At 55.6% G+C, this 20,135-nt stretch overlaps 2 protein-coding genes and 1 pseudogene across 3 annotated transcripts in view; 2 read left to right on the forward strand and 1 right to left on the reverse strand.

The window, feature by feature from the left end:
- Window positions 1-62: 62 nt before the first annotated feature.
- Window positions 63-5,179, reverse strand: TPRG1L (tumor protein p63 regulated 1 like). The gene is made up of 5 exons (XM_034953823.4): window positions 4,896-5,179; window positions 4,654-4,745; window positions 4,280-4,456; window positions 2,520-2,673; window positions 63-1,765 (listed from the first exon to the last, which is right to left on the reverse strand). Exons 1-5 carry the CDS (start codon window positions 5,094-5,096, stop codon window positions 1,571-1,573), a joined length of 819 nt encoding a protein of 272 aa, XP_034809714.1. The 5' UTR covers window positions 5,097-5,179; the 3' UTR covers window positions 63-1,570.
- Window positions 5,180-6,206: 1,027 nt separating this feature from the next.
- LOC106634757 (uncharacterized) lies at window positions 6,207-7,566 on the forward strand (annotated as a pseudogene).
- An 11,149-nt stretch (window positions 7,567-18,715) lies between these two features.
- Window positions 18,716-20,135, forward strand: part of LOC100975124 (multiple epidermal growth factor-like domains protein 6) — a 127,870-nt gene continuing 126,450 nt past the window's right edge. Inside the window, exon 1 of one of the 2 annotated variants that reach the window (XM_063602254.1) lies at window positions 18,716-19,093. In XM_063602254.1, coding sequence (XP_063458324.1) covers window positions 18,963-19,093 — 131 coding nt within the window. In that variant the 5' untranslated portion in view covers window positions 18,716-18,962. The remainder of the gene's footprint in view (window positions 19,094-20,135) is intronic. The other variant, XM_034953733.3, reaches the window with a different exon arrangement.

Genomic DNA, 20,135 nt, shown 5'->3' on the forward strand with positions numbered 1-20,135 from the left:
AACAGGCCCACAGGTGCAGAGCCGGCAGGGATGGGGCAGGCTTTCAAAGAGGGAAGAGACACTTTCTTGGTTGTTGCACCTACTTTAATGACAACTTCAAAAAAGGAACAACATCCATCCACTTCTTAATGTCTTTATGAACACAGAGGCTGGAGTCCCCAGCCAGCTTCTGAGGCAGCCCTGCACATCCTGCAGGTGGCCACACTCAACCCATGCCACACCATTTGCTTAAAGCTACAAGTCCTAGAGCTGAAGAACTGGCAAGCCAGCGCGTGAAGCTTATTGACAGCGCTTCCAGCCACACGAGCAAGCTGCGCAGATACAGGGAGGTGCGTGGGTCCCTGTGGGGAAATCCTCCAGGCACATCGAAGCCCGGGCATGTTTAGTGCGAGACTTGGACAAAGCCCTCTGTCTGCACCAGAGTGGTAGGAACCAAGGCAGGCATCAGCTGCGTCATAAGGATCTGATAGACGGAGTCTCACTCTGTCGCCCGGGCTGGAGTGCAGTCAGTGGTGCCATCTCAGCTCACTGCAACCCCCGCCTCCTGGGCTCAAGTGATCCTCCTGGCTCAGCCTCTCAAGTAGCTGGGACCACAGATGTGCCACCACGCCTGGCTGCTTTTTGTCTATTTGGTAGAGACGGGTTTCACCATCTTGCCCAGGCTGCTCTGCAACTTCTGAGCTAGAGCGATCTGTCTGCCTGAGCCTCCCAAAATGCTGGGATTACAGGCATGAGCCACCATGCTGGCCTGATACAGTTCCTTGTTTTAAAGTGCATTATTCAAAAAGCAGAGTACCCAATTCCCTTTAAATATGAATACAATACAAACTTAGAATCCAGAGAGTTGTAAAACTTGTGTGCAAAGAACTATCAAGGTGACTTTCTCAAATAAATAAATTGTCTTACAATGATTTTCTGTAAAGCTTTCTGGGTCTGGGAAACAGACCTGAAGTATTAACACAACTTGGGTTAATTGTGGAAAAAGTGTCACTTCAGGTCACCCATTTCCAAAAGAGCAGCAGGTCACCAAGGGGCCCACAGCCACAGACCGGTCTCAGTCAACCGGTCTGCTGGCTGCTTTTGGATGAGCTGAAGTAAAAATGGATTACATTTTAAAATACAAAATTGGACACCAAGTGTAAACGTACTTGCAACTGCAGGCACTCGAGATACCAGGTGCCTCCCTGTTTTCAGCAACCTAGGCAAGCGCTAAGGGGCGTGCTATGGGTCCCGCGTGCTGGGGCAGCTGGGGTGGGAAAAACCACGAGAAGCCAAGTAGATACTCAAGGAAAACACCAGAACTGAAGTTACAGAGAATGAAATACCAGCAGCACAGGGACAGCGAGAGTCTTTTGGCTTTTGTCTGTAGCTTATATGAGCAGAGTCCAATATCCAATTAAATAGATAGAATTCACTTTACGATTCTAATTGTGCTGAGATCCCTAAAGGTGAAAGATCCCCATCCTTCCAGCAGCAGCAGGGCAGCATGAAGACTGCCAGGCCTCCCAGTCCCCAGCCCCCACATCCCTTGGCCTTCTGGGGAGGGGGAGGAGCTCCCAGAACGCAGCGGCTAAAAGCCTATTTTGCCCCTGGTCATAGAGTAGCCCAGTTTCGCCTCGTTGTTAATGAAGGACATGAGTCCCACGTAGGTCTCGATGAGCAGGGGGCGCTCCAGGATCAGCACGCCATTCGCCTGTCCTGGCAAAGGGCTTTCTTTTTGGGCTTTTTTGACAGCTTGGATTAACAGAGCCTTGAAGCTTTCCAACTTTAAAGAGAGAAAAACATGGAGCTTTAACTGTCAGGCAAGATAAGAATGTCTATTACTTGAAAAAATTAGCATTCTGAGACACTTAAATCCCTCCAAATGCCGCCTATCTCTTCGTCCCTTCACTTGAAAGGGCTGCCTCTGCCACATCCTGGGGGTCCCTCAACTCTCGTCCCCATGGAGCTCTCTAGGTGTGTGGAAATCTTGCCACCATGCTCTCCTGTGGCCAATGGCAGCCAGCACCTGCAGAACCCTTCCTGTATACAGGGCTGAGTGGCTTTGCCGTCACCCAACCTACCAGGTCAGTAACCAGGCCGAGGCACACAGCTGAGGAAGTGCAGGACCCCCGCCAGGCTCTGGGCTCTGGGCTCTGCTCTAACCGCAGCCCCGAGGCCTCCTCTCCTGGTGCGCATCCGCACTGGTCATCTGGCACAGCTGGGTCTGCTGCCACTCTCTGAAGCCCAGCTGGGGCCCTTCCCCACCCAGATCACCATCAGGAGGCCACATTATGGAGCTTTGCTAACCAGCAGCCACTGGCCACATGCGGCTACTTTAACATAAATTAACCAGAATTTCTGACAACTTAGGGAATCAACTCTAAAATGAGAGCTTCCTCTCTCATTTCTAGCCACGTCTCAAGTGCTCGGCAGCTCCGCGTGGCCGCCGGACAGTGCAGACCTGAAGTGTCTCCGTGACTGCGGGGGGTGTTTCCATCACTGCGGGGGGCGTGGCTATTACGTGCCTGTCTTCTTACCTGACACACAGATGCTGTCTTCTCATCTGCGCCAGCCATCGGGTGTTCTGTGAAAGTGGCATAGGGCACGTTGGTAGACCAGGGATTCCATCTGTTTATGAAGGAAGGACGACTTTGCTTGTCCCACTGAATTCGAATCCCAAAACCTTCTCGCCTGAAAAGTCAGAAGAAATAGCCAGACTTAGCATGGCAGGCCACAGTGCTCTCATGGACAATCTGACAGTCTCATCAGTTAGGAGAATATGACAGCAAAAAGCACACATTTACAGAAAAGACCTATGACATATCACAATGGAAAATGGCTTGTAGTTTTTATTTTTATTTTTATTTATTTTTATTTTTTGAGATGGAGTTTTGCTCTTGTTGCCCAGGCTTGACTGTAGTGGCCTGATGTTGGCTCGCTGCATCCTCCACCTCCTGGGTTCAAGCGATTCTCCCACCTCAGCCTCCGGAGTAGCTGGGATTACAGGCATGCACCACCACACCCAGCTAATTTTGTATTTTTAGTAGAGACAGGGTTTCTCCATGTTGGTCAGGCTGGTCTCAAACTCCTGACCTCAGGTGATCCGCCCGCCTCAGCCTCCCAAGGTGCTGGGATTACAGGCGTGAGCCACCACGCCTGGCCGGCCTGTGGTTTTTAGTAGTAACTTCAATCTCCACTAACAATTGCTTTAAATACTGTGGGTATAAATATGACAAATTAGGTATATTTTGGTTATTAAATGTATTATTTTGGTAATCTTTACATGATTAAAAATAAACAGGAATACTGGCTGGGCACGGTGGCTGACATCTATAATCCCAGCGCTTTGGGAGGCCAAAATGGGCGGATCTCTTGAGCCCAGGAGTTTGAGAACCGCCTGGGCAACCTAGCAAAACCCCATCTCTACAAAAAATACAAAAATTAGCTGGGTGTGGTGGCGGGCACCTGTAGTCCTAGCTACTTGGGAGGCTGAGGTGAGAGGATCACTTAAGCCTAGGAGGTGGAGGATGCAGTGAACCAAGGCTGCACCACTGGTGCCTGGGTGACAGAGTGCGACTCCGTCTCAAAAAAAAAAAAAAAAGGGAATAATTATAGATAGGCTAGCCAAATGAGTGAAAAGGAAGTGCAATCTTCCTTTTCCTTATGTCATATTAAATGTTTTAACCAAAAGGTAAAATTTTTATTTTAGCTTCCTGAATCCCCCATCCAAATCTCTCCATCAAAAACCTAAGTTCTACAGCTTAACTGACTGTAGTAATGTCTAGGTTCCTCACGTCAGAAGATTATCCTACAGCAAAAAGATCAACTCCTGAAAGCTGGTCATTAAATATTTCCAAATTTGTCTTTTAGTGGTATCTATAAATTACAACGGGACCCTCCATTTCTCTTTAAAAAATTAGCCAGAGCAAGACTTGATGTGTCATATGCAATCTGTCCCTGGCTGGAGAAAAATGCAGAGTTTGGACTTTTCCTGAAGAACATCCAAGTTCCTTTTTAACACGCTGGGCTCTACTTCAATGCATCTTGAACTCATGTAAGTCTTTTTACTACCAGCCTAATAGCTGCCTTCTGTGCCAGAATTCCTTTTAATGCACTCAATTGCCCAGAAGTCGCTTCTTTTTAAGGAACTTCCCATTGATATTTGGAGCTGGAGCCTTTATGCTTATAATTAATGACAGAGAAGACACACCGCTTGGGGGGCTGATTTAAAAGGGCTGAATTGTAAGGTCCACTCTGGCGCTTAGGTCCAGTGATACTGGACTCTGAACAGGCTTACTTGTTGAGCGATTTAGGGGGAAACTGGAATTCTCCGTAGGAAATGGTGTCTACTGCGTTGAGCGCTATCCGCACCACCTGCTGGCACTGGAGACTGATGAAGTCGTATTTACAGATAAGCAGGGACTGCTCCGTGACCAGCACCAGCCGCTCCTTCTCATTGTTCCAGTGATCCACCCTGTAGGCAGAGGAGGGGCCTCAGTCCACACTGGACGCGGCTGTCTCGACTTAGCCAAGGCCAGCCCGCCTGGAAGGGCAGCAGGGGCAGCACGGGGCGCCTGAGCGTGGCACGAGCACCCCGGGAAGTCCTCGCAAGGTGCTGCGCGGCGGCTCGGGGCGAGTCCCCCCAACAAGGAGAGCGCAGCCCCGGCTTACTCGGTAAGCAGCCACACTCCCTGGATCTCGCCGTCCTCCACGGGCCGCACCACCACGCGGATCTCCTCCACTGCCTGCTCGATGCTGCCGGGCTGGGCGGGTTGCGGGGTGGGGGACGGGGGCAAAGATCACAGGTCACAGCTCGCTCCCTGCGGGACCGCCCGGCGCCCGCCTCCGACCCCACCCGCCCCCATCCCGCCCCGCGCCCTCGGCCCCCGCCCCGGCCCCGGCCCCTGCCTCACCCGGAACACGAAGTACTCCTTGACGCGGGCGCGGCGCGTGGGGTCGTGGATGCTGAGGGGCCAGAGTGTCTGGCGCAGCGGCGTCCCCGCCCCCGGCCGCCCCCCGCCCGGGCCGCCGCCTGCCCCCACCTCCTCGCCGGCCGCCAGCACCGCCGTGGGGCTCGTGCCGGCCGAGTCCACCGAGTCCCGTAGTTGCAGCATTGCCGCACCCCTTACCGACCCCGACCCTGACGCCGACGCGACCGCCGTCGCCGCAGCCACCGCCACCACCCGGCCGCGCCCCCGGCCCCGCCCCGCGAACCGCCGCGATTGGCTCCGCCTTGCCGGCCCCGCCTCTGGCTCCGCCCCTTCCCGCGTCCGCCGACCCTCGGGATTGGCTCTCCTCCTGCCGTTTTCCGCGATTGGCTCTGCCCCGCCGCCGTTCACAATCGCTCCCGCCCCTCGCCGGGCCGGAAGCGACCGTCACGCGCAGGCTCACTTCCTGTTTACACAACGAGAAGGGGCGGGGCCGAAGCCGGTTGCCAGGGTGTCGCGGAGCGGCTGGGAAGGAGGGGCTGGGAATCTTGGAGCCCCTTGGCCCGCGGGGAAAGCGGGTGACCCGCCCTGCAAGTGGGATGCCCCCTTCGGCCTTCTGGAGCGCAGGTGGGGGCGCGCGCCCATCGGGGGCTCGCACTGCACGGAGGGTCGCGGTGCCTGGGAGCTGAGGTTGAAGGATGCAGGGCGGCGGCCCTGGTGCACCGTGGGGGAGTTCGCACGCCGGGCAGCGATCTTCTGCCGGGACCTGGCGTTCTTCACACACGGCTTATTCGTGACGGATCCACAGAGCAATGCACTCTGAAGCGGGAGGGTAGAAAGTGCTGGAATGCGCGCCCAGGCCCAGGCTGTCGCGAGCCTTCAGCAAGCCAGTGCACACAGAGAGGGCTGCCCAGAGATCCCGGTCAGCGCTCGCAGTTCGAGGTGGAACATGTGTGTGCCCTGCGCTAGCCCCAGCTCCCGGAGGTGCCCCCAGCGCGTGTGGAGGGGGGCGGTGAACGGACCCGCAATCTGGTGGAGGCTGCGGGAAGGAGGCGCAGAGTCCAGGGGTCAGGGTTACCTTCGGGCAGGAGGACAGATCCCTCTGCTCGGAGGTGAGGAAGACACACGAGGCGAGGTGCACACAGGCGAGGAGAGTGAGATGGGGGGAGAATGAGGAGTTCAGGATACATCTGTTTACTTCAGTCAGGGAGTGGGGATGGAGCGGAGTATTGGCAAAGATGGACGGTTTAGAATCGCCGGGATGAGAACCGGGCAGGGAGCTGATCAGGGAAGGGCATGGGGATCTCTGAGCAGCTGGGAGACCCCAGGGAAGTTTGCAGTGGCGCCTCCCACGCGGCAGCTGGGGGAGTGGAAGAAACCAATGCTGGCTGGTCTAGATGGAGGAGTTTGCTGGGTAGCGGTGGTCAAAGACCAGAGAGAAAAGGGAGGCCAAAATCCTAGAGGGAGTGTTGCCCAAGAATGGCGGAGTGCAGGGATTCTGCCCCACTTGCCAGCAGACAGGCCAGGCTGCCAAAGTTGCATGGGCGCTGGCAGAAAGACGCAATACCCCTGGAGTCAGAGAGGAAAGACTACAACAGGAAACGGGCGACGCTGGTGTGCCCAGACGCATGTTGCACCACAGCGGGTGCGCTACAAAACAGGACCCTGGAGCCTGTGGACCAATGTGGTCTTTGTCCCACAGGGAGGCTGTCTCCCCGGCAAGGGTGCCCACTGCAAGCACAGGCGTGAGAAATGGCCCAGAAAAGAGTGGTCAGGGCAATGTGTTCTTGGCACGCCCAGCAAGACCGGCCAGAGGGACCTACAGACGAGTGTCTCCCAGCTATCTCACCAGCGGGGACCTTGAGGTCCAAGTATCCAGTCCGGTTAGAAATGGCCACGGATCCAACAGGTGCTGGTGAGTGGGAGAATATCCCTGAGGGAGGAAGACCAGAGGCCGGGAGGGAGCTGAGTGGATGTAGATGAGAAATACCTGGACAGCTGCAAGCTGTGGTCAGTGATGGGCAACTGGAACCAGAGATTCCAGAGAGAGGGAGGGAGAAAGAGGGAGGAGAAGGAAGAATGAGAAAGAGAGGGAGAGAGAATGGGGGGGAGAAAGAGGGAGAATGAGGGAGAGAGGTAGGAGCAAGTTCTGGACCACGCCAAGGATGGAGCTGTGGTCCTGGAACCAGATGTCCAGGGAATGGGATGAAGTGACCCTGGCTGGGGCCGAGGCTGCAGACTGCTGGTGGGAGCTGGCAGGACAATGAGGATTCTGAACCAGGTGCCTGAGCCTTCTGTGGATATGGGGAGTGACTTGGATGTCTATAAATTCCAGAAATGACAGGAGGGATAGATGATGGAGGGACTGTATTTTAGACAATAAACAAATTTCACTCAGTATGGATGAGTTTCCTGGGGCTTCTGTCACAATGCATCACAAACTGGTTTTAAAAACAACTGTTTTAAAAACAACAGAAACGTGTTTCCTCATAGCCCTGGAAGCCAGAAGTCCAAAATCAAGGAGTGTGCAGGGCCATGCTCCCTCTGCAGCCCTGAGGGTTGACGCATGTCTTGCTCTGCCAGGCCTGCTTGGTGTCCTGGGCTTGCTCATGCACTGCTCCCATCCCTGCCTCCATCTTCACACGACCTTCTCCAGGTGGGTCTCTTCTGCAACATCCCTGTTGGATTAGGGACCACCCTAGTGACCTCATCTTTAGTCGATCATCAGCATGTTTGACCAAATAAGGTCACTGTGTTTGTTTGTTTTCCCACTGCTATTAATATGAAGAACTTACCTGAAGCTGGGTAATTTATAAAGAAAAGAGGTTTCATTGATTCACAGTTACACATGACTGGGGAGACCTTAGGAAACTTACAATCATGGCGGAAGGCAAAGGGGAAGCAAGGCACGTCTTACATGGCGGCAGGGGTAGTGGGATGTGCCACACTTAAACCATCAGATCTTGTGAGAACTATGACAAGAACAGCATGGGGGAAATCGCCCCCTTGCTCCAGTCACCTCCCACCAGGTCCCTCCCTCGACATGTGGGGATTACAATTCGAGATGAGATTTGGGTGGGGACACAGCTAAACCATATCATTCTACCCCGGCCGCTCCTAAATCTCATGTCCTTTTTACATTTCAAAACCAATCATGCCCTCCCAACAGTCCCCCAAAGTCTTATTTCAGCATTAACTCAAAAGTCCACAGTCCAAAGTCTCATCTGAGACAAAGTCCCTTCTGCCTATGCACCTGTAAAATCAAAAATAAGTTAGTTACTTCCAAGGTATAATGGAGGTACTGGCACTCGGTAAATGGTCCCATTCCAAAAGGGAGAAATTGGCCAAAACAAAGGGGCTAAAAGCCCCATGCAAGTCCAAAATCTAGTGGGTTAGTCATTATATCTTACAGCTCCAAAATAATCTCCTTTGACTGCATGTCTCACATCCAGGGCCACACTGATGCAAGGGGTGGGCTTCCAAGGCCTTGGGAAGCTCTGCCCCTGAGTGCCTGCGGCTTTTCCAGGTGCAGGGTGCAAGCTGCTGGTAGATCTACCATTCTGGGGTCTGGAGGACAGTGTCCCCCTTCTCGTAGCTCCACTAGTCAGTGCCTGTGGGCAGCAAGCCACCCCGGTGCTGAGGCAAGAGACCGAGGGCATGAGCTGTTCCAGTGTAATAAGATATATAAAATAACAAGAGTTATACTAGATCTAGATCATAGATATGATTATATGTAAATATCATTAATCATTAATTTGTAGTAATTGCTCTTTATTCCAATATTATAATAATCCTCGCTCTACAATCATAACCTAGAAAAAACCAGGCCGTACAGAGATGGGAGCTGAGGGGACATGGTGAGAAGTGACCAGAAGACGAGTGCGAGCCTTCTGTTATGCCCGGACAGGGCCACCAGAGGGCTCCTTGGTCTAGCGGTAACACCAGCGTCTGGGAAGACACCCGTTACCAAGCGGACCGTGGTCTAGTGGCAGCGTCAGTGCCAAGGGAAAAGCACCCACTACTGAGCAGACCAGGAAAAGGAGTCTCCCTTTCCCCAGGGGAGTTTAGAGAAGACTCTACTCCTCCACCTCTTGTGGAGGGGCCTGACATCAGTCAGGCTTGCCCACAGTTATCTGGAGGCCTGTCTCCCTGTGATGCTGTGCTTCAGTGGTCATGCTCCTAGTCCGCTTTCATGTTCCATCCTGTACACCTGGCTCTGCCTTTTAGATAGCAGGTGCAAAATTAGTGAAAGTACCAGAAGTCTCTGATATGCAGAAATAATGGCGTAAGCTGTCTCTCCTCTCTCTCTCCGCCTCAGCTGCCAAACAGGGAAGGGCCCCCTGTCCAGTGGACATGTGAACCACGTGACCTTACCTATCATTGGAGATGAGTCACACTCCTTACCCTGCCCCCTTGTCTTGTACCCAATAAATAACAGCGCAGCCAGGCATTCAGGGCCACTACCGGTCTCCGCGCCTTGGTAATAGTGGTCCCCCAGGGCCCAGCTGTCTTTTCTTCTATCTCTTTCTCTTGTGTCTTTATTTCTACGATCTCTCATCTCTGCACATGGGGAGAAAGACCCACTGACCCTGTAGGGCTGGTCCCTACAAGTGCCCCAGTGGGGACTCTGTGTGTGGAGGCTCCCACCCCACATTTCCCCCCTGCATTGCCCTAGCAGAGGTTCTCCATGAGGGCTCTGCCCCTGCAGCAGCCTTCAGCCTGGACTTCTAGGTGTTTCCATACATCCTCTGAAATCTAGGCAGAGTCTCCCAAAGTTCAACTCTTGTCTTCTGCACACCTACGGGCTCTGCCTGGGCTGTACCTTGACCCCTTTTGGCCCTGACTGGAGCTGATTTTGCCCCCAAGGCCTCTGGGCCTGTGATGGGAGGGTCTGCCGTGAAGCTCTCTGAAATGTCTTGGAGACATTTCTACAGCTGATGGCTTGAATTTCTCCCCCAGACAATGGGTTTTCTACCACATAGTCAGGCTGCAAATTTCCCAAACTTTTATGTCCTGCTTTGCTTTTAAACATAAGTTCCAATTTCATCTCCTTGTGAACGCACATGACTGTACACTTTCAGAAAAAGCCAGCTCACATCTCAAATGCTTTGCCGCTTAGAAATTTCTTCTGCCAGATACCCTAAATCATCTCTCTCAAATTCAAAGTTCCACGGATCTCTAGGGCAGGGACAAAATGCTCCTAGTCTCTTTACTAAAATATAGCTTTGCTCCAGTTCCCAGTAAGTTCCCCATCTTCGTCTGAGACCACATCAGCCTGGACATTGTCCGTATCACTGTCAGCATTTCGGTCAGAATCATTCAACAAGTCTCTAGGAAGTTCCAAACTTTCCCACATCTTCCTGTCTTCTGAGCCCTCCAAACTGTTCCAACCTCTGCCCATTACCCAGTTCCAAAGTCACCTCCACATTTTCAGGTATCTTAATATCAATGCCCACTATCCTGCTACCAATTTTCTGTATTCGTCCATTTTCACACTCCTATAAAGAACTACCTGAGCCTGGGTAATTTATAAAGGAAAGAGGTTCAATTGACTCACCATTACACCTGGCTGGGGAGGCCTCAGGAAACTTACAGTCATGGCGGAAGATGAAGGGGAAGCATGGCGGCAGGGGTGAGGGGGGCGGGAAGTGCCACACATTAAACCATCAGATCTCCTGAGAACTGACTATCACGAGAACAGCAAGGGAGAAATCTGCCCCCATGATGCAATCTCTTCCCACCAGGCCCCTCTCTCGACACGTGGGGAATTACAATTGGAGATGACATTTGGGTGGGGGCATACAGCCAAACCACCATACCAGTCATATCACACGCACTGGGGTTAAGACTGGACTGTGCCTTTCTGGGGGACACATGTAATGATGTGTCACACGTGCATGATGGAACGTCCAGCCGGATGGCTGCTCTCTCCACACACACTGGTCGTGGGGCAGGGAAGATGGTTCGTGATTGGGGTGTGGCTGTGAGGTCCCAGGAGGGGAGCCCCTGAGTTTGTCTATTTCTTGGGGCTTTGAAGAAGCTATTTCCATTTCTGTCAGCAGGTGGCAGCATCACCCATGCGAGGTCTTCCAATCAGAGGGCACAGCTTCATGCTGGATGTGTGTATTCTAGCCCTAGATGAAGTCATTATTTATCTTCCTGCCACTGGAAATCTCAGCTGGGAAGTGTGGGTTTTTATCTTAATTTCCACATGTTATGGTTTTGCATTTTACAAAATCAGTGGGTCCTGCCTGTGCCCTCATTCTCTGATGGATGTGGGAGTCAGGGGGCCACGTGCCAAAGGGCAGCCCAAGGGTTTGGGCCCTCTAGGTGCCTGCACCAGCTCCCCCAGGCTGGAAGTCAGTGTGCAGCCTGGAGGCTTTTCCCGCAGGCAGGGTCCTGGGCTTCCAGAGACAGCTGTGCTTTGGGGGATGCACTTTGGGCTGAGGAATGTTTCTCAGCCTCTCCCTTCTCCATGGAGCCAGGGCTGGGGCTTGGCGGGTCCCAGGGCTGTGTGCGAGGGCTGGCAGTGCTTGGGGCAGTCGTGAGCGCTCAGGTGGTGTCTTGCAGACACAGCCCGTACTCTTTGGCAAGTCATGACAGAAGCAGAAGCAACTTCCACAAATAAATGCCTCTCCCTGCAGGCGGGGAAGGGGCCTTTCGCATGGGTTTGAGGATCAAGAGCAGGCTGCGGGGAAGTAGCAGGGGTGTCATTCTCGTGCAGTTCTCAAAGGCTGAGTCGCGTTGATGGTAATTTCCTCCACCTCTGCACCCCAGCAGGAGGATGGTTTTGCGCTGCTTCCCACCTGCCCCTCGCCGTGCGGGGCCCAGGGTCCCCAGGTGGTCTCTCTGCCGTGGATCCAGTGGGAAGGCCTGGTCTCGAGGGGTGGGCTTCCTTTGGGTGAGTGGGACCCAGGAGGAGGCTGGGAGACTTCAGGTTAACTTGGGGGCCAGAAGGTCTTAAACAGAATGTTGCTGGGGACTGTGTGTCGGTTCTGGTTCTGGTCAGTGTGGCAGGCAGGGTGGGGCCCACACCGCTCTGACCTTGAGAAATGCAAGGGCTGCACTGCACAAAGCCTGCTGGACAGCAGGGCGCCCTGCCTCCCAGGCTCGGCCTTGCTGGGGATGGCGCCGGGGTGACGGGGGAGCCTCTGTCTATTCCTGTGTGTAGGTGCTGCTAAGGTGGCCCGGGCCAGGGGCCTGCAGGGTGTCGCTGCCCCAGGGCAGGGCAGGGCAGCATCCACTGTGGAGGCCCCGCTCCTCTCTGGGCCGGGGGCTCCCCAGGGACAGGGCCTCGGGTGCCTCACTCAGGAGTTTCCTGCAGTGCTGTAACAAGTGACCGAGGACCAGGCCGGCCTGTCTCTCTCCCAGCTTCTGGCAGCTCCAGCAACCCCCGGTTCCCCTTGGCTCATGGACACATCACCTCGGTCTCTTCACGCTGCGCTCTCCCTGTGGCTCTGTCTCAAATCTCCCTCTGCTTTCTCTTACAAGGACGCCTGTCCGAGGATTTACAGCCTGCCGGGAAAATCCAAGATGCTCTCATCCGGAGATCCTTTACTTGATTATATCTGCAAACACCTTTTTTTCTTTCCCAGTTTAATTTACTTTTTCTTCAAATTTTGTTTTAAGTTCAGGGGTCCATGTGCAGGATGTGCAGGTTTGTGACACAGGTAAATGTGTGCCGTGGTGGTTTGCTGCACAGGTCAGCCGTCACCTGGTTATTCAGCCCAGTATCCATTAGCTCTTCTTCCTGATGCTCTCCCTCCCCACCACCCCTCCACAGGCCCCAGCGAGTGCTGTTCCCCGCATGTGTCCATGTGTTCTCATCATTCAGCTCCCACTCATAAGTGAGAACATGGGGCAAACACCCTTTTTTCAAATAAGGTCACATTCACGGGAGCCGGTGGCAGGGGAGGATGTGGGCCGATGTCTTTGGAGGCCACTCTTCAACCCACTAGGCTGTGTCCTGAGCTGCTAGCATGGTGGCGGGAGTAGGTGCAGTTTTCCATCTGAGTGTCAGCGCCTGGTCTGAAACACCTTCATATTTCCAGACCTAGCTCCATCCTGACGCTGCCCCCGAGGTTGGAGGGAGGGATGGCAGGAGCCGGGGGTGGGAGGGCGGGCAGTTGTGGGGGCCTGCATGGCACAGCCCAGGCCTGTGTGTCTGGGGTTGGAGGGTTGGAGGGAGGGATGGCGGGAGCGCGGTGTAGAGGGGGAAGCCTGCACGCCGCAGCCCAGGCCTGTGTGTCTGGCCACTGTCTGGTCCTCAGAGCAGCAGCTGTGCTTGCTGGTACCATGGTTCAAACGCTGAGCAGGAACCAGAACCGGAGGTTGCCCCTCTCATGTCTCCATTGTCACTCAGGAGGACACAGGCACAGAACCAGGAAGGAAGACATCCCGGCCAGGCGGCAGTTGGGACACTGGGGTTCTGACCGGGCCATCTGCTCCGGGATTCCCGTTCTCCCCCGCCACGCTTGGGGCCACATCACACAGCCCACCTTAGGTATGCCACAGATTGATCTTTTCACTTTACTTTCTCTTTTGGGGCAAATTCAGAGGCTTAGAAATGAATTCAGAGTCGGCTACCCAAAGGCTGGCCATAGACTCAGTTACGTATTTGGTGCAGGGTTTCTGGTGCGATCCTTTGCTATCTGGAGAGACTCCCACCCCGTCTCTCACCCCCGGCCTCCCACCCCCTCTCTCACCCCCGTCTCTGGCCATCACCTGCACGTGCTGGGTGTTGCTGGATTTTGTGGTCATCTCACACTGGGGGTGCTGGCACAGACTGGGGCGGTCCGGGGCGGTCGTTGGTGTTGATGTGAGGAACAGACCGGGGCGGTACGGGGCAGTCGTTGGTGTTGACGTGAGGACTGCTGCGGGCACCTTGCATCTGAGGGTCAGAAAACGCCTTTAGCATCAATGACTTTGCTCACTCTCCTATCAGGAGAAATGTCTGTGAAAATTCAGAAAAGATGCTGGATTATTTTCTTGGATTGACAGAAATGTTCATTCGGGGAGCTTTCAGGGATGTTTTGCATCTCTCTGTGGGACTCTCAGCTCTGGAAGGATTAAAGTCAGGCTGCAGGGAAGGAGCGTGCAACCGCCAGCCCGTGGACTGGACACGGGGAGCAGTTTGCTTTGGAAATTAGCACCTTGAGTTATCCACTGAGCTGGTAGTTTGATTCTTCTTTCTCCCTGCATTATTTCTCCTCCATCCAAAGGCTGTTTTTATTATTTCCAGCAGAGAATGAGACAAAAACATGGAAAGGTAGTGTCTTTTAGTAATGCTTTTCAGGCAAGCTAGAGGAATTGTTTGCCAGATTTAAAAATGGAAGAAATGGAAGCCTGTCCACTCCTCATGTCTATTGGGGAGAGGCTCTGAGCCAAGCCCAGTTCTGCGTGTAACCCAGGAGTGGTGGCCTGGGTGCCCCACCAGGCCTGAAGCAGTCGAGGCCAGGTGGGATAAAGAGGGGAGAAGCAGGAGGGCTGAGCCCACTGGATAGGGTGGGGGGTGGAGAGGCTGGGACCAGGTGGGTGGGGCCCACACGCGGGCTTCCATGCCAGGTGCTGTCGCTCAGGGCCCTCTTGCAGGCCCGGGTGCGGGCATCTACATTTGGGGTCTAATATAGACCTCCATTCGGCCTGCTTCCCACCTGGTGCCTTCCCAAGAACACGCAGGGGTGTGATGACTCACCGGGTCTGTACTTCCTAAGTGGAGTTGGCATACCTAACAGTGGAATTGGGATGTTTGGCTACGATTTCCTGAAAGGTGTTTAGGATGGAACTTGGTCTGGGAGCTGAGGCCTGAGCTGCAGCTGTAACCCAACAGGTCTCTGAAGCCATGGGAAGCCCCCACTTGGAAAGAGGACCAGAGGGAGGCCAGTGGGTCCAGCCATGGGACCAGCGGGTTCTAATACCTGTGCTCTGCACCAGGGGGCAGTGCCCTGCAACAATCTCTGCAGCCGCCCTTTCTCTCCTTTGCCTCCTTGGGGGTCAGAAAGTGCAACCCCTGCTGCGGTCCCTGCCCTTCCCAAAGTTTGACGACTCTGAAAATGTCCTTTTTTCTCCATGCATACATTTAAGGCAATTGCAATGAGAAGTCCAATGCAACTTTGAAGGCACTGGGCAGAGTGACTCCAAAATTCATTTGGAAGAATGACGGATGGGAATTATCAGTATAATTTTCAGGGGAAAGATGAGAGTAGTGGGGAGGTACTGGCTGTGCCATCGTTTAGACAAGCTCCCGATAAGCTGTCATGAGAATCAACATGGCAGGCCCTTCTGTCTCATCCTGGGAACGCAGGGCAAGGAGGTTAAACTGTCTGGGGCTGAGCTAAGACCCAGTGGAAATACCCAGAGACAGAGTCTGTTTGTGATGAGTTCGGGATGAAGAGGCTGCCTCGCATCAGTGGAAGGAGCTGGGCTGGCTGCTGGTGCCTGAACCACTGGCTAACCAGGGAGATTCCTCCTTCACGGCGGACAGCAGAATAAATGCTGAGGGAAATACGTAAATAAATGCAATGGAAGCAACAAAAAAGAATAAACATTAGTGAACCTTCTAAGCTTAGTGCTTACTTCTAAGCAATGGAGGGAACTGCAGAGAAAAAACTACATACATCTTAGTACATGAAATTCAAAGCTTATATAGTCTGACAACCTCAGTAACCATATTAAAACCAAAACTACAGACTGGGAAAATGTTTGCAGTAACTGTCCCACAGACTGTCACTTTATTATGAAAATGGACAAAGATCATTCTTGGAGAATATTTACTGTGCTCTGCGTAGTTTATTTTTTGCTACAAAAGAAACCTTGTCTACCATGAGTTCAATCTGCATATAGAAGTGTATTAAACACACACGCCAGGCTGATGCCTTTTTTCATATATGAAGTCTAGGCACCGTCTTTGGCGCTCGGCTGTCTTGTGGGCAGGAAGACACACTTTGGGACTGAGACAGTCACATGTCTGAGTGACGCCCATGCCCTCCAGTACCAGGCTGGGCAGAGGACCTGGGCTTAGGGTGGAGGGGGTGAGATATAGGGGCACGGACAGCCCCAGGGGCCTGCCTGTCAGAGAAGTGAGCTGCCTGCTGTGCCTGAGAATGAGGGTTCTGTCTATGGACGAGCGAGCGCAGTGGGGGAAGACCACAGACCTCCCCAGTGGATTGCCCCCATCACCCTGAATGGCGTGGGAAAAAGCTATGCATGGCCTGGGAGGGCATGGCAGGTGTCCTGACCGCAGGGATTTCCAGCAGGAAGGACATATCCCCTTCCTGCCTGCCTCCCCACCTGGGGCCTACCCAGGACTCTTCCCCCAGCTGCTCAACACAATGCCTGGGACAGGAGAGCACAGCAGCAGTGCCTGGGACAGGGGAGAGCACAGCGGCAGTGCCTGGGACAGGGGAGAGCACAGCGGCAGTGCCTGGGACAGGGGAGAGCACAGCGGCAGTGCCTGGGACAGGGGAGAGCACAGCGGCAGTGCCTGGGACAGGGGAGAGCACAGCGGCAGGGTTCTGCGGGGCCAGCAGAGGTCATGTTTCAGGGCCCTAGAAATGCATACACGAGGCCGAGTATTTTTGTAAAATAACTTACTTTTATATGATTTTTTTTCCAGAGGGCCCCTCATTTTATACGTTTCAGGCTGCTTGAAACCTGAACCCTCCCCTGCCCAGAGACCTCCTTTTGAACCCACAGGATCCATCCACATTCTTTCCTTCTTCCTCTGATAAGCTGGAGAATGTTCTCAAACAGTGAGTCATCCTCCTCCACCCCCGTCCCAGGGCCGGCTGGAATTCAGCAGAGAAGCAGGTGAACTTCTTCAAGGTGTTAATTCATTCACTTGACACACACTTGTTGACCACCCATGGGTGCCAAGCCAGCTCTCAAAGAGCAGGAATCAGATGTAAAGATGGGGAAGCCATTCCACAGCTCTCAGGGTGGGGGAGACACTCACGGGCTTGCACCTCCACCCGAGGACAGGGGCCCAGCGCAGAAGTGGGGCACTGGGGACGTTTTCTTGGGTGCAGGCTCTTGGGAGACCAGGAGGAAAGTAGCCCCCAAACCCAGGCTTGGGGCAGCCCCTGCAGCCGAGATCCCGGGAAGGGTGGTCAGTGGGGGTGGGTGAGAGGCAGAATTGAGAACACCGTAGGACAGAGTAGGGCAGTGTTTGGAGCATCAGCAACGGGGGCACCAACTGGTAGCTGGGGTTTTAGAAGACAGTGAACTAGCTCACCTCTTGGGGATTCCTGGCTATTTTGTGCCTGTCAATGGTTGTTGTTGTTGTTTATAAGCAGCAGATTACAGGGTTAGGCGAAGGTCCCCAGAGCCAGACCCCTATGTTCAGTTCTCGGATCTGCAGTTCACAAGCTGGGTGATTTGGGGTGCTCCCCCTCCTGTGACCTAGGTCTCCCCTTCTGTAAAGCTGGGGTGACAGCAAGGCTGGCCAGACGGCCACCCACCCCCAGAGGACTGTAGCCTCCAGGTGGTGTGGAGGCTCAGACAGCCTGTGTGTGTTGGGGGTACTGTTGTCCCTCCTATCGGGACAGTCAGGGGGTGCTCCCTTCCCAAGCCCCTCCTAGCCAGGGCTCCCTCCAGTGCTCCCTATTAGCGAAGTTCCTCCCCCAAACCACACGAAGCCTTGGAGGGGGAAGGTTCCAAGGAACAGGGCCTGGCCAGGCTTCAGTGGCTGAGCTGATGGTCAGCCCACCTCTCTAGCAGGGACCGGCATGGCTGGCTCTTTGTGTGGCTAATGAGGGGGCCACACCTGGCCCCCATCCGGTCTCACCCAGGTTGCACCTCCCTCCGCTATTCAAAAAGAGACTCTCCTGAGTGTCTGGTAGCTCTGACGCCAGAGACTCCATCTCCATCCCTGAGACTACCTGGTCCTGGCCCCTGGAGTCAATTTCAAACCAAAACCAGGTTTCAAAGGAGACAAGTGAATCTTGCTTCGCAGAAGCCTCACCCTAGACAGTGCCTCTCTGCCCATGGGCACCCTAGAAGTTAGCACCCTAGACAGTGCCTCTGTGCCCATGGGCACCCTAGAAGTTAGCGCCTCCTCCTGTCTGTGGCTGCTGGGACCCCGCGCCCACCCACTCCAGGCCACTGTCCAAGAACATGCAGCACAGAAAGAGGAACGGGGATGCCCAGAAGGTGGTTGGGAACCAACAATGCAGGTCCCCGAAGCAGGGGTGTCTAGGGTGCACGCGGGCTGCAGAGGCTGGCCACGCCCTCCTCAAGCCCTTCCCCGACCCCTGCCCTGCGGGAAGTGGGTGAGGTGTCAGGGCGAAGGTGGACGGAGCGTCCACGGGCAGGACAAGCCGAGGCTGGCTTCCCCGTGGGACTTGAGATGTGAGGGAGGCTGAGGGCTGTCTCCTGAGATCGAGGTCTGGGGTCCGGGATCCCAGAGAGCTGCCTTTGCGGGGTGTGGCCCCCTGGCGCCCGGCCCCTCCTGGATTGGTCACTGGAGTCGGTTAGGACTTGGACTTTCCGCATGAGACGAGCAGGGAGCGCAAAGGGGCTGCGCCAGGCCCGCGGGGTCTGGGGCGGGACTCGGGAAGGCTGTGGGCGGGGCCGGGACCGGAGAGGGGAGGGGCTAGGGGCGGGGCTGGAAGCAGGAGCCTGGGCTGGGGTGAGGGATACGGGCAAGTACAGGGGCCGTGCCGGGGGCGGGGCGCTGGTGGGGTAGGAGATGGGGAGGGGGAAAGGGCGGGGCCGAGGGCGCACGGGGTGGGCGAGCCAGGGCGGGTCGGGACTGGGGTCCGGGCTGGGGGCGGGCCGGGGGCGTGGCGGCTTTCCAGGCTCTGGGCCCGGGGCACTGTGCTCAACGCGCTGGGGCGAGTTCCTGCAGGGTGGACCCGGCGATCAGGTCTCCGCGGTGCCACTTTGGGCGCGGGCGGGAAGCCGGGACGCTCCGCACCTGCAGCGACCTTGGGCTCCGCGGACCGGGCGCGGGCACCTGTGGCTGCGTCCTATGGCGCACGTGGAGGCGGAGGCTCCGGGGAGCCGCCGGGGCCGCCTGTGAGCCGGAAGGCGGGGGAGGCACCGGCGCGCACGATGTCGTTCCTTGAAGAGGCGAGGGCAGCGGGGCGCGCGGTGGTCCTGGCGCTGGTGCTGCTGCTGCTCCCCGCCGTGCCCGTGGGCGCCAGCGTTCCGCCGCGGCCCCTGCTCCCGCTGCAGCCCAGCATGTGAGTAGCAGGAGCTGGGAGGGCTCGGCCGGTCGTCCAGGGACCCCGGGGCCTCTGGAGGCCCGTGGTGGACCGAGCTCCGAGGCTTTGTCCCTGGGGCTCCAGAACAATGGGCTGTTTGCGTTAACTCGGGAGGAGGTGGCTGAGACACAGGGCTCCAGGGTCGAGTCTGGGGCCCTTCTGTGGCAGGGCCCCTCGCCGTGTCCCCTCCCCCCCTCCCACTCTCCCCTTCTTTTGCTCCGTGATGTGGGTCCTGCAGGCTCAGGCAGATACTGTACTTGGAAGCGGTGAGGAATCTGGGCCCCTTTCCGGGCAGGGTCTGGCCCCAGAGCCCGGCTGGGAGAAGGCAGAGAGGAAGCCGTCTGTTCCCGCTTCCCTCCAAAGCCTGTCTCCTGGGGTCTGGGGGCCTTCGCAGGGGCGAGCAGTGCCCAGATGGGGGAGCTGAATGGAGTTGGTCTGTGTGGTAAACATGTGTGCTTTGGGCTGTTGGAGAAGGAATTGAGTGCCAGAATGGGCAGGAAGAGAGGGTCAGGGAGCCAGCCGAGATGAATTTAATTTTGAAAGATGATTCCCCAACGGGCCGTTTAGCGGTCTCTCATGAACAGCAAATCAATCCTTGTGTTGGCCTCAAAGGAAAACTGGTGCGGCAGTGGAGGAGGAGGAGGAGGAGGAGGGGAGTCGCTGGCGCCCCCACCCAGCACTCCCTGGCCTTGCTGGCAGGGGTGGGTGGGCGAGGGCCAGGTCCAGGTGAAGGCCTCCTGTCTGACAGCCTCCCCGTCCAGGGGCCACAGAGGGGCCCTCAGGCTGTTCCTGTCCAGCACTCCCCAGCAGGGCCTGGTGCTCAAGGGCCCACCACAAACCTGGCGGTGCAGGACCAAGCTGCAGCTGGCTGGGGACTGACAGAAGAAGCTGCCACGTCGAGCTGGTGAAGAGGAGGGGGTCCAAGCTCCCAAGACCCCACCCTGGGTCTGGCTTTACTCCAGAAAGTGGAGGCCTTTTCAAAGCCATGCTGTCCCTGGGTTGGGGGCCTTGGCATCCGCAG

Source organism: Pan paniscus, chromosome 1 (assembly GCF_029289425.2).
Source record: "Pan paniscus chromosome 1, NHGRI_mPanPan1-v2.0_pri, whole genome shotgun sequence".
NCBI classification, from domain to species: Eukaryota; Metazoa; Chordata; class Mammalia; order Primates; family Hominidae; genus Pan; species Pan paniscus.